The 14,510-nt window shown below is 47.0% G+C and overlaps 1 protein-coding gene across 2 annotated transcripts in view; it reads right to left on the reverse strand.

The window, feature by feature from the left end:
• Positions 1 to 14,510, reverse strand: part of LOC106746143 (transcription factor Sox-5) — a 66,036-nt gene that overhangs the window by 5,966 nt on the left and 45,560 nt on the right. For both annotated transcript variants that reach the window (XM_014622385.1, XM_014622395.1), the window contains exons 4-6: positions 4,386 to 4,670; positions 2,943 to 3,315; positions 106 to 333 (exon numbers count right to left, since the gene is read on the reverse strand). In XM_014622385.1, coding sequence (XP_014477871.1) covers positions 106 to 333; positions 2,943 to 3,315; positions 4,386 to 4,670 — 886 coding nt within the window. The remainder of the gene's footprint in view (positions 1 to 105; positions 334 to 2,942; positions 3,316 to 4,385; positions 4,671 to 14,510) is intronic.

A 14,510-nucleotide genomic window follows, 5' to 3' on the forward strand; every position in this document is an offset into this window, starting at 1 on the left:
GGGGGGGGGGGGGGGGCAATTCCACCCTGCACGGATCAAACGGGTGTCTTAGAGTCTTTATTGTTCCGTGCCTTTGCCGATCATCGCGAGGATCCCGTCACTTACTGTGAGACGTCGAGAGAAAATCTTGCTCTTCCTGCGCCGTTTCCTCCCGAGAGCCGGAGTGCTTGATCGGTCTCTGAGTCTGGGCCGACGGTCCGACGGTCGCACCTGCGCTCGGCGGCAGCCCGTAAAGCCCGTGCATCGCGAAGTGCTTTTCTACGGCCGCGACCGCAGCGGCCGCCACGGATCCTCCCGGTCCGCCGGCTTCGTCTTTGGCCATTACCTTGCTCACTGCAACGGGTCGGGGGTAAAACGGAATGAAAAATGCGTGCAATGGACACGAACGCGTCTACTGTCTTAAAATATGCAGAAGCCCGGAAGAACCGTGTGCGCAAATCTCGTTTGGCGAGTTCATCGTTCAATTTCCGGCCGATCCCCTCTCTTTCTTCGCGAATACTTCCACCCAATGCCTTTTCCACGTGTTGACTATCCCCTCCCCTCCCTTTCATCTCCACCGCCCCCTCTCCCGATAAATTTTCTACGTCTCATCGTTTCTACGTCTTACGTCGTAGTCAAAAGTTTTCACCGTCACGAGAGCACCTGAAATTGAAATTTCGATTCTGTGTTGAAGCAGTTGGCGCGTGAAATTCTATTTTCTTAAGGAATCTTTTCGATTCTTCAAATTTCAACAAACTTTCACTCTTAGAGTGAAACCTCTCTCGACAAATTTAGAGGATAAGATGCTACGATACAACCGTTACACTGGCTACGTAGTATCTTGAGAGGAAATTGAAGCGATCGTAAATATAAAAATCCAGTTATAAATACCGTCCATAATGCGACGAGATATTGTGTAACGTGATTAAATTGAGCCGTGTCAGCGCTGCATAACGTGTGCTTGCTGTTTTATCTCACCGAGAAGAGTCTCATCGGTGACCTCTCGGACACCGTCGATGTTCGGTATTGAATGATTAAGCGTTAGATGGAAAATCCCTCGAGCGAGATCAGCTGGAAATTGAACGGCGCGGGGATTCGTAATTCATTCACACTCACCGTAGGGAGGATGAGGAGAGGGGGAGGGGGTTAATGCGCGAAGGATCGATCGAGAGACGGGGCGGCAGGACGCGGGCGAGAAAACCCGTCCTGACGATCGCAACCGGCGATACCGAGGATTTTCTCTTCTTTCCCTGGCGCGATTCGAGCCCTTATCGAGCGAAATCGCGTCACGCGTCGTTGATTATGGACACGTCGGTGTGCGCAAAAACTAGATGGCAAGCGGAACAGGTTCTCCGGGAGCGCCCAGGTGAAGAGAGAAAGAGAGAGAAAGAGAGAGAGAGAGAGAGAGAGAGACGGTCCTCCTCCGGACAATCGGGAAAACTGGCCTGCTCGAAGATGATTGAGCGTTCAACCGCCGGCGTGAAATCGCGGCGCATGTACTTGGCCGTGCACCGAGCATGCCTTTCTCCATCCCGTGCTCGGTCACCGGGAGAAAAGGAAGATCATATGTGAAATTTGCCTATGTATGACTATATGTAATCATATATGTCCACGGCGGCAAAATACCGTTGTTTACGAATTATATGCAATACAATCGAAGTAAGTCCGGCTACTTGTGCTTTCGACAGCACATGTGATATCGACATTTAATTAAATGATATCATTTTTTTGTTTCGTACAGATAACATATGATCATATATGTAACCACATATATGGGCAAAGTTCATGTATGATTTTATATAATCATATATAATCATTATTTCCCGGGTGGATACTAAAATATGGAAGTAAACCGCACGATTTTGTCGCGGAGTGGGTGAATCATTACTGGGAGATCGGCTGGGGAGGAATGTCGAGGAAAAATCGGAGCGTAAAGGGTTAATCGCGGCATCTTCGGCTGCAAATCGTCTGAATATTTAAACGGGCGGCTGATCGACGCTTCTCTACGATCCCGTCCGCGTGGTAGCTGTTCTCACCGATGACGAAAATACTCGATTCCCGAGGCGCATATGCACACGTACATCGCGTAAAAATACTTAAGCGTTTTAAATAGCGGCCATCGCGCCCGAAATATCCGCGTCGCGGGTTTTAATGCGATATCGAGCCGGTAGCTTGACAGCCGGCGCGAGCCCGACTTGCGTCTTCTTCATTCGCGTCTCTTCTTCGTCATTCCGCGAATCGTCGTCACGCCCGGCTGCTAATGCCGATCGAGATGCGTAAGTCGCGCATAAACCACACGGAAGAAAAAAGAAGAATTCAATTCCCGCTACTGAACAGAGACCGGATAAGAATTCGATGGCAAGAAATAATATATCTCTGTTATCACGACTGAAGAGAAACATTACGCGAACATCCCGTTGCATTCAGTATTAGAACTGCGGTAATATTTTCTCCCTTCTTCGAACTTGATGATATTGTCGAATTGTTTGTTTGCGCTAAAGAAAGCTATTCCGGTGACGAAAATTCAAAGAAATGAGAAAAATCGACGAAACCGACCCAGCCACGGTTCTAGTGTTGAAACTCGGTTGAGACAACTGACAGCGATCGGCTGAGCGGAAACCTCCTACGGAAATGTGACATTTTAGACTTTCGCGCTTTTCTTTCGTAAATATTCAACTTGATTTTCGAGTTAGAGCCGCGTCCTTCGCGGACTTGCCTCCAACGTTTTGTGTACATTTCAGTTCACTTCTTTAGGGTGAGAAACGACTCGTGAAACTGTTCGCAGATTTCCAGAATTTGGCCTTCAAGCACCAAATTGAGAGAATTCTTCTACATGGATCTTTTCGTTCCCTTTCGCTCCTACGACCGAGTTTCCGGTCCCAACGGAAAGTTTACAGTTTTGTCCGGGTTGCAGAGGAGAATTGTTTTTTTCTTTTCCTCCGTGGGCAAATAATTTCACTTACTCGGCGAGGACAGAGTGCCGAGATGCGGCGGTAGTCCGGCGTAAGAGAGCGTCGGCAGGTAATTCCGCGGTATCGGCAGCCCCGGTGGGAAGAGTTTGGGCGCGGTTGCCGCCAACGGTTGTTCCTGCTGGCCGCTGCTCCCGGCGCCGGTCGAATGCGAGTCGCTGCCGGGCGACGAGGACGCCGTGGCGCCCGAGGACGAGGATTTCGGCTTGGTGAGGTTCAGTGGAGCATCGAGATCCTGAAGAGGCGGGGCCGTCGGCGCTACGGCGGATGAGATCGGCGCCGGTGACGACTCCTTCTCCATCTGCGTGGTCATCTGCGCGAGGTGCGCGGTCGCCCAACTCGGACCCTCCCGATGACTGCTGATCATCTGCGAACGAGCAAGAAAATGTCGACGTTAACGTACCATTGTCTCGCGGGATGCTTCTGTCGTAATAGGAATCGTTGTCAAAACGTGACCGATTTTCTTTAATCGGCGAGATGCGTCGTTGAAATTTTGTAACGCCTTGAATGTCATAGTGGCCTCTGGTGGTCGGCTTTTATGATGCTACTACTGCGTTTTAATAACCCGAGTCGAAATTTTATCGCTATTTCGTCGTTCTTAACACGTTGACTGCCAACTACGAGATATCTCGTAGGTTGTTTACTTGCCCAGGACACCAACTACGAGTTATCTCGTAGCTTCATTACTTGATTAAATCAAATTGGCTTCTTAGACCAGAATCGTGAAAAGGTCCGTGGCAGTCAACGTGTTAAGGATAGTTTAAGGTTGCGTCTAATTAGATGTCCTAAAGGTTAATAAAATCTACTTTAATGATATCGATATTCTCTCTCTATTCTCTCCCTTAATTTTAATACCGCCTTGAACAATGTATTTTGACGCTAAAATGGAAGTTTAAGACATCATCAGTATCAAAGCGGAAGTAAATTATATTATTCGAATCGAAATTGAATCTAGTTTATTGCCTTAGCTCCCGCTATGTTGTGAAATTAAAGATTTAACATGAGGCAAACATTTCGATTCGTGTGTGTGTGCAGAAGTTTTAATCTTCTTTTCGCAAGTTTCCGTTTTATCCTCGTAATACGTAGATACGTCCAATATAATTTGCACACGTCTTCATCAATTACATGTAAAAGATGGATTTTACGAGTAACAATGGAAATAAGATGAATGACACTCGGAACGCATTTAATTACCGTATCTTCTAGCAAATCAATGATCGAGCAAGCCTTTTCAGGATCAATGCGGCTCAATTTCGTCAGACAGCCCCCGATTTTCCGACGAACGTCTACCGGCGGGTTGAGACCGCGTCGAAGATGACCGATAACGTCGAGCGGACACGAGTAGTAAGCGATAGTATCGCGACGCGTTGACCGAACATTACACGAGGATCCGATCGCGACGAGGGTAATCGCGACACCGGGTCGTCTCTCACGTACGTTGGCGATGGAGTTGATGTGCTTGTTGCCGGTGGTGGCGGTCGACGTGGCCGGCGGCGGGGGCATGGGCGACTGCACCGGCAGCCCTCGGAGCTGCTCGAGAAACGGCAGGAACATCAGCGACTGCGGCCCCGACATGCTCAGCTGACTCTTTGTCATCTGGGCCTGCAACTCCTGGATGTTGTGCTGCATGATGTGCTCTTGCTGCCGCTTCAAGTGCTCCGTTTGCAGCCGCTGCATCTCGATTTGCTTCTGCGAGTCGACCGTCATGTGAGCGGGATACGACTGTAAAGGCACATGGACCGCTAATTAATGGGTTGAGCTACGCTCCGCCGTAGCAACACCGAGAGGGACCACCGTCGAGGCCACCGTTGAATAAAAAATACCAGGAGGAAGCACGAAAGACAAAGATCTCTGTTAGTTCTTGTCTTCGTTGAACGGTGCGCGACCGATGTGACGTAATGAAGGCGAACCAAACGCGACTATTGATATCTACGAGTCGAAGTTTTATTCCACGCAATTATTTCGTCAATTAGCCAAACAGGCAGCTTCTTGTGAAGGAATATCGAACTGGTAGCCTTCAAGAGCAACGACTCGTGTCCCAAATATTTCTTCGGGAAATATTATAAGATTGGAAAGCATGAAAAGAATCTTGAAAGCGACGTCTTTTTGTAATACATTTTGCAAGATGCTTGAAAGTAGCTTCCGGTGACGTGTTACATGTGATGAAGTATATCCCCGAGTAGAAAAATGTCGCCGGGGAAAACTAGTCGCTAGACAGAAACTGGACAGTTCTTACCGGCTTGAATTAATTAGATAATGACTATTCAGAAACTGTCCAAAACATACTGACTATTATTTCTTGGCCAGTTACTTGCCATGAATTATTCCAAAAAAAAAAAAAGAAAAATAGGAAGTTAATGCTGGACAGTTTTTATCCAGCAGAAACTCGTAAAATTCTGGTTAATGTTTCTTGTCCATTTCCCGGCTAGAAAGTAGGCGAAATAATAAACAAATAAAACGCTCAAAATCTTACTAGCTAGTTTTACTATCCAGTTATCGTTGAAGCAAAAGTCTCCTAAACTTATAAGTTTTTGGCCGATAAAACTGACTAGAAACCAGCTGGTTAGAGAATTACTAGCCAGTTACCTGGCTGGAAATTGGTTTAATTTCTAATTGGGTCCTTCCTGGTATTCTTCATTCAATGGTCGGGGCATAGTAGCAAAACCTACAGACGTCAGCCACCCCGCTGACGGGGGTGGTGGTGGATAGTTCGGTGGCTCATCGCAGCGCGCGCGCGTATGAAACGCGGAACGATTCGGGCACAATACGAGCGTGGCAAATTGTGCGATTACCACTTTATGCCGCTATCGACGCGTCGTAAAGACCCGGTTTGCGGGCTCTCCCGTGTGGAAGCCGTGGATCGAACACGGACGAAACGCGTATCGCACGCGGTTGCCCCGGCGAGATTTTTTTTTGGACGGCGTGTGACATGACAATGAGACCGCGACATGCTCGACAGCTCGATGCATCCGCGAGGGCTATTCCAGGCGGGCGTCTCGTTATTTTACGCCTTGCTCGGGATGTAACGCACAAAGGCGACGTATCTCGCGAACGCTTTCGCGGGGAATATCATTCGTCCTTTGTTAAAGCTCCCGATGCGAATTCTCGAGGCGAATTCCGAGTAGAAATCTTGGCCTTCTGTTAAACTTCTTTAATTCCGTAATACAACGTAAAAATTACGGTCCTACGGTTATTCCGATGCGCTTGATTCAGACGAAATTATTCCGCGCAAAACGCACTGAGCGTAGATACTTGTCATGCTGAGAAAAAGGTTCATTCGGATTCAATACTTCTATCCATTCGGCTAAAATTTGCTTCGTGGAAACAACATATACTCGTACGAAATATTATTTGTCTGAGTAGAAATTTTATCGTCGCATTCGGGAAAACTCGATTATTTAACGGAAAAAACGCTATTATTGGAAATAACATCTTCCAACAGAATAAAATATTATTCGGTTGCAGTAAATATGTAAAATGAAACGAATAATTTCTTCGTAAGAAAATTATCTTTCGCGTTTCAAATAAATTTTTTATTTAAAATGAAGATACGTATTCGTTGAAAGGTCTAACAATCGTATTTGTTAATCGAAACATCAATTTCTTGTGTCAATGATGAAATTCGTTTGAATGCGATCCAAATTGATTAAAGATCGAGGAAATCTCTCGGTGCATACAAGAACAAATCTCGGGTCTTTATTTTTACCGTCACATTTTTTCATTCGCTCCAGTAATTTGGACGCGCCAACGGCCGAATTCACCGGAAGAAATCCCGCCGAATTTCAAATCGCGAGGGTCGACCAAGTTTATTCCGCGAGCAAATAGTTGAGCGCTTAATTGCGTGTCCGACTAATAGCGCCGACGCGACCGGATCGATTGCGGCCAAGTGCATCGGCCGCGGATTTTTCGATAAATTTTATATATTAATAGCGTTAAAGCGCGCGCTGGTCGGGCACGGATTTAGACGGGGGGGAGGGGGGAAGCCGAGAGAGAGCGGCCGATCCACCCTCCGCAGGAGCGCAACAATTTACGCGGCGAACATCATTGTACTTCCCTACGTCCTGGCGGCGATCCAGATACGCGCGGGGTTTATTTTAGACGATAAGGAAGACGTTTATTCATCCAGCCTGTGCACCAGCTGAGACGTCACACGCGCGCGACGCTGGACGCATCCGTGTGTCGCCCTTCTCCTCGCGGCTACCACGGCTCGGCGATTATTAATTCCCGCCGCTCGATGGTGGATCGCGGAAAGTGATTTACGATCGACACGGCCCTCGCGACTTTGCCGCCGCCGCCGGGGCGTGTGTACGTACGGCACACGCTCGGTTAAATTGTAAATGCGGCGGCAGTGAAAAGCGGCTGGGGATAAGAGACTTGTCTTGGCGGATCGCGATAGAAAAATCCGCGCGCAAAACACTATGAGAGCGCGTTACACAAGCTGAGGCTGGTAAGCGGCTTCTTCCGAGTCGATTATCCACTTACTTCTTATTGACCTCCGTGAATAATTAAAAACGTCCGCGCGCAAGAAGCGCGGGTTGCCACGGCAAACATACATGACATTTTTACGAGTTCTGACGCAAAATGGTTACAATGTGCGGCCGGCAAGAAGTCGATCGGTGATTATGCATGCTGCACGTGGACGAGGTAGTGGTACACTCATCGGCCCCACCCGGAACTATGCGTGCCAGCTGGATAATTGTTTAACGATTAACTGAGTTTCAATCAGCCGCAAAATTAATCCTACGAATTTTTCTGTCGGGCATTTTTTTGCAAGAATCCATCATATGTTAATTGGCCCGTCGAAATGGTCACGCCGGCCATTAACGACTAGCATTGTTATGCCGAAGGCGTCTCATTAAGTTTCATGTAAAGTATAATATTAATGCGCCGAAAAGATTAATTGTACAGTCAGCAGAGAATAAACAAAACTAGAAGAAGATTAATATCGACAGTTAGATTTAATGATGTACCTTTGACGATTCAATCGTCAGCGACGCTCTCGGACGGAAAAGGAATAACTAGACCCGTTTTGGTGGAAGGAAGCGGAATTCCTGGTTTTTCTGATCCAAATGTGGTTCTTGTAAGCAGAAATTCTGTTTCCTTCAACCAAAATGTATCTGGTAGTTCCATTTCCGCCTAATAAATCTTCTTTTTCGGTGTATCAACCGAAGAAAATATGTTTTTATTTTTTCCTTTAGTGTATATACACACACACACAGTAAAAAAACTCTGTGTTAAAAGTCCACTGAAATTTTGTATTACTATATATATATATACGTGTGTGTGTGTGTGTGTGTTGTTTCAACGTCACATTAAGCCGCACAAACAGGACAGTAGTCATTACGGGATTAAGGGATTAAGGATATCGTATGACCGTATTCTCCATTCTGTGCTCGCTGTCGTTACAATCTTTTACGACGCGCCGGTACGGCGGCGCGAGTAAGCTCAAAGACTGCCGAACTGTGGCGTTTATGCCGCTGCGTGCAAGCGGGTGTACCGTGCATGTGCACGTTCATTGAGACCACATGTCGCGTTCGCTTCTGAACGGGGAGCGAGGTGGAATCGCCCCGAAGACAATGAGACGACCGGCTAACGCCAATTCTGGTAACGTCTTAGATTCGCGCCGCTATAACGGACCGCAGCGGGCAAAAGCGGCCGAGAGAGAGAGAGAGAGAGGCGATGGAACTTCATTATTCATTTGCACAGTTCAGTTATGCCGATGATACGTATCCGTGACAGCTATACCGCCCACAGTGGCTAAATATAAACACACAGGCGGGGTGCCAGCAAGTTCCATTCACATTCACATCCACACGCGACGCCGCGTTTTAGTAAGTGAGCATAAGAATATGAGGAGCTCCGTTCTGAATATGCATCCGCGCATTGACGCCAACTGCACCGCCTAAACTTAGCCACGCAATTACCGAAACATACCTACCTACCTACCCCGTAATCGCTCCCTCCGGGCCGGTTATCCGCCGGATCATCGGTCGATCGATCGATCGCGCGAGCGAACGCTGCGTGGCATCCGGTCGCGCAAAAAAATCAGAAGGAAAGAAAAAAAAAGTAATAATTCGACATCGAAAGATATATTTATCGCGTGTGTATAAAATGTCTTTTCGACTTTACGTCTCACTCTGACTCGTCGCAACGGAATGTGAGATATCGTCGCCGTCACCGAGGAAGAAGAAACGATCGACGACTCACCTCAACCGGGAAGTGGCGCTTTTTGTTATTTAACGAGCGAATAACGCGAATAACGCGCGACGTTGCGTCACGATCAACGGGCGGATTTTCGTCGGCGCGACGTCCGCTCGCGCGAAAGAGACGCGGGGCTAAAGGCCACGAAATTTGCGTCTAGATTTAGAATCGGAGCCACTGGAGTGCAAGGGGACATGCCGGATGACGTAGATCCACCGGAAGTGGTTCATACTTCACGTGCGTTATAAAGACTGTCACTGCGCGGGTACTGTCTAAAATTACGTCGCGCGCTGCCAAGGAGCCGCCGGCCGAGAGGCGCGCGACGCAGGCTCCGCGCACGTATGTCGGATTAAGGGCTCGGATATCGGCGTCCCGGTCGCGATCACCCGCCTCCGCTGGATACGCACACCTATGCGCGCTATGAATAATCGATCAAGCAAGGAGCGCGGGCCGGCGACTCGCCGCCGGGAGTGGCCCTTTTCGCGCGCAGGACGCGACGTGCGAGACAACGAGGAGAGCCGGGGACAAAAAAGCGCCGTTGCACTCTTTAATGGAATTTTAAAAGAGAGAATCCGAGGACACATACACATAGAGAGAGGGTGGTCGGTGGATACATAAATTATGGAGCGCTTTGAACGGGATTCGCGCTCGCCCCGCGCCGGGGCCAGCGTCGTGACAGAGACGGGGAGAGAGGGAGAGAGAGAAGAGAGAGAGGCGGGATGGGACGAGGAGAGAGAGAGAGAGAGAGAGAGACCCGTGAATTGCGAGAATCTAGGGCAACCGGAAGCGGTATTTTCGTGGCGCCGCTTTTCGAGTGTAGAGCGGAGGAGTATAGATGGGATCGTGAGTACATCGTCGGCACAGGCTCGGTCTTTCCAGAGTCGTGTCCGTCGTCTCTTACACGCCCATGGACGACGAATCGGCTGGATCTAGCGGGGGCAAGTTCAAAAGATGTCTATCCTGTTATCACTCGTATGTTATCACTAGAACTAGAAGAATGTTTGGGTGCGAGGATAGCGTCAGTTTGTTGAGAATTGGAATTCCCAACAAATGAGATTCTCCGAGCGAAGTAACGCGATCGAGGCTACCTAAGTGGGAAACACGAAAAAATTTTATCTGGTCATCGCGAATGTTTTTCTCAAGATTTTTCTGGTCTCCATTTTACATTCAACAAGATATACAAAATACTTAAAATACACGCTATATGCACGTTGTTGTAGTAACATTAAAAATATAAATCCATTTATTAATTATTAATTAATTTGGATATTTCTTCGGGGGACACTCGATTGTTATTGCTCGAGAGATTGTTGTCGTCTTCGTTTTCTGCCACATACGGTGATCCAACAGATCTCGTCTCGTTCTTGTCATTTCGTATCCTTGCAATTGAGTCACATTATGCCACGTGTGCCGCGAGAAATCTTTTTCCCCATGTGAGAACTTGTAACGAATAAAGAAGGACACAATTTTTGCGTCCTTCTCTTATCTGTCGCTTTTCAGCATTTGTAACGTAATGCAAGCAAGCGTTAAAAAGTTAGTCGGCTTGCTTTTTATCTATTCGATTAATTGGATAATATATGGAATGGAAACTTACATTTTAAATTGCATATAAAATACTTTAGATATTTGTCCCGTCAACCATGTAGATGAATGTAGACAAACAATAATTTATGTAAATAAGTAACGTTGTTACATGATGTCTTTTTTACAGTATATGTATGTGATTTGTCGCTGTTACGACCATGAACTATACACTCGCATTAAATGCATATATAATATATCCACATATAGATATGTTACAAGATATTCAAAAAGTATCTCGTCCAAGAGAGAGAGAGAGAGAGAGATTTCATTCCAAGGATTCTAATCCTAATAACAGTTCGGTGCAAAGGATTTCTTGCGAATTTATAATACAAAATTGAGAACGAAACAAGTCAATTTCAAATATTTCTTTACGAATGAAATAAAAACAACGTCGGTATCTTTTCACATATATATTTCATCGAAACGAGATATTCCTATTTCTTTTTTTTTTTAATATTTGAACCAGTAACTTTCTGTAAATCAGAATTGTGGAGGAGAAGAAAGAAAAACGGTAAAATCTCTTCTGCACCGGGCCCGACAGAGGGCTCGAATAGCGAAAGGAGTAACAATTGTACGTGTGTCCCAGTGGCATCCCACGCGATACACGATTTATGTGCGTTTCTCGGGGGGCTGCAGAAGGCGGAACAGCAGGCGTATTACACGTGAACGTCAAAAGACACACGCGAGTTTTGCCACCGACGCTCGCGGAATCCATAATCATAGATCAGACACACCGGTCGCGGATGTACAGACACGCGGCGGAATACACGCGTTGCACAGCTCGCGGTATTTTCGGATATCTTTATTGGCCGATGTTTATTATCTATTCGCCGCCTCTAATCCTTTTGATATTCCGCGTCGGCGTATAAACAAATCGGCTGATCATCGGACGGGCCGGGTTTCTCGCGAAAGCGCTAATATTAATAATCTCCCTTTTGCCGCCGAGCCGCGATATCGTTCGCGGTATTATCCGCGAATGAACGGGCCGTGCTATACGCCACAAAGACGACTTTGTTTCATTTTCATCTCACGTCATCGGTTCCGCGAGCGATTGTGATAATGCTCGTAGAGTCAACTATGTGAGGCTCCTGTTGCCAGTCGCCGGTCTCATCTTAAACGGACACGCGGGCCATTGATTTCTCATTGATCGATAATTGGAGCCTCGCTCAGTAGTTTGTTTTCTAAGAGCATACGAGCGAGAGAAAGAGAGAAGGAATCGCGTTAGTAAATAATCGAGTAAGATATATCGTTAGATAATTCAGTTGTTTTCTGCTAAATAAACGTAATATTATTGTCACACCTATTTGCTTCCAGTCATTGATTTATTCTATTTTATTCTGTTCATATCGTTCTTACGTTATTCCGCTGGCAATGCTCTGATTGTCTAAGCCGGTATGATCGATATTTGTACGGCTATTTAATTGTTCTCTCACTGTCATTGTCTTTAAACCATGCTTGCTGTAAACCAAACAGAATGGTTCGGTGCATTCGGTTTTCTCGTATCTTATAGTCAATCTGCTCGCCATGGATTTGACGGTTGGCTGCATCACCGATGTTCAATCCCATATGGACTCTTTCTGATTGCTCAAATGTTGCTATTCTATTTTTTGACTGTAATATTGTTTATATAATATTGTTCACTGAAAATGGTACAAAGTAGAACCGAAGCGCGCAAATGATATTGTTGATTATGCTGTTCTTGCGTGTACCGATAATATTTCCCGGCAATTGGTTTGTCCCATTAATCTTCTATTTTCGCACGAATATTAGCGCATCGGGCTCTTATTAGCCCGTTCACGTTGACATTAGTTTCTTCCCATCGAACAATATTGCAAGGGCCGCTAATTGCTCGCGATTGCGAGCGGAACGCGCCCGTGCGCTTTGACTCGGGTCCCCGAGAATGACATGTCTCGAGCACGCGAGCGCAAATAGAATTATTAGGAGCGCGTACGCACGGCATACGCAAACACGGTGCGACATTAACGACGTCGGAAATACTCTATAAGCGGTGGTTCTCGGCCGCCCTAAACCGCGCGCGACGTCTTACTCGGCGGCATCACTTCGACGACACGTCCTCCTATCTTTTACGATTCGCCACCGTTCACGTTCCACATCCTTGCCAACTGACACGAATACCGAACGCGACCAGTAACCGTGTTCGAACCGGGAGGAGAGCAGCGGAATGCCGCACTTGGATTCGGTGTCGGTCGCCCGAAAAGTTCGCCGCGCACGACACCCGGGCGGCGTGCACGCGACCACACCGCGTCACAAGCGCCGCGAATTTCTCGGCATCGTTAACACCCACTGCCCGGAGCCATTTGAATATCCCGTTACAAGAAAACGCCGGGTGGTCTGTAAGGCTCTTGAAGAAAGAAGTAAAAAAAAGAAAGATCGACTCTTTAAATGTAAATACGCAATTTCGCGGCTTACATGTCCGCGCTGCCGCTGTCCCTTGTCGCGAACCGATCCCCGATTTATTCCGCATTTACGAACTCTCCAAATTTTCCTCGGGGCGAGATCTCACTCGAGAAGTGGAGTGGCCTCGAATCACTCAAATTCGAGCGATTTCCTGCTTGCACAGAATGAATTCTCCGCTTTGAATCGTCGAGTGAATACTTTCATTCCAAGTTGAACAGCGAATCTGATGTATTCTATATGGAACCAAAAAACAATCAGTGTCAACTCGAGACTCATATTCTCGTATATATTCTCGTATATAATCTTATATGAGAACAAAACCTGTCCTTACATAAGAAGAAATCCTATAATTTCACAAACAATATCGTATTCTTATTATTCAGGAAAAATGTTCACGAATTGAGAAGGGAAAATATCGGATAGCAAAAACGATATCTTCGAATAAAGAATTGCATGAGTTTGAAGATGTTATTTCTTCAATCCCATATTTTTTCCTCTCAATTCACGAAAATTATCTTTGAATAACAAGAATATGACATTTTTAGTGCCATTACGTAGAATTTCTTCATATAAGCAAGTTTTAACCTCACATTACTATCTTCACGATGAGATTATATATTCTTGCTTACGTATGAGACCGTGAATCTCGAATCGGTGGACATTTCTTTCCACTCATCGTTACAGAAACATACTTCAATCGATCGGAACATTCGCCCGTACGAAGTCAGAGTTCGCTCTATTCTTGAACGAAACACTCTTGCGATTTCGAGCGGGGCGGTATTTTCACTATCGCTCCGAATGGAAATATCGCGACTTTTCGCTCGCTTTGTGCGAGCTTTCGCTCCGATAAATCAACAGAGAGGAGATCCCGTAATTTCCGCGGGGGATCTCGAAATTCGCTCGTGTCCGACGCGGGATCGCGCCAACGTACGTACGCGCTAACGTGTACCGCGTTAATGGTATTAAGCCCCGATATTACGACGCGATATGACAGGCAGCGTTCCTTTTAGCGGCCCGTCGCGGATCGAAATAAGCTGCGACGATGAGCCGCCTGTCAGCGGGATTATTGTCCTCCGGCTTCTTACGCCCGCCGGGGGAGTTCTTTCCGCGAGGAGAGAAGCGTGCTGGACGCTTTAGGTGATGCGCGACTGTCCCCGGGGACCAGGGGGACGTCGGGACGCGTCCGGAGCAACCCCCGTCAACGTGGAGGCGAGCAAGAGGGCAATCGCGTCGCTGTCTCCTTCGGTTTCTTCTTATATTCCTGTATCTCTTCTTTTCTCGCGTCGCTTCTCTCGGCTCGATTCGTCTTTCTCGGCGACTCACAGAGAGAAAGAGAGGGAGAGAGCCGGGGGGGGGGGG

The sequence above is a fragment of the Dinoponera quadriceps genome, unplaced genomic scaffold (assembly GCF_001313825.1).
Source record: "Dinoponera quadriceps isolate SergipeBrazil2010 unplaced genomic scaffold, ASM131382v1 scaffold120, whole genome shotgun sequence".
Classification (NCBI taxonomy): domain Eukaryota; kingdom Metazoa; phylum Arthropoda; class Insecta; order Hymenoptera; family Formicidae; genus Dinoponera; species Dinoponera quadriceps.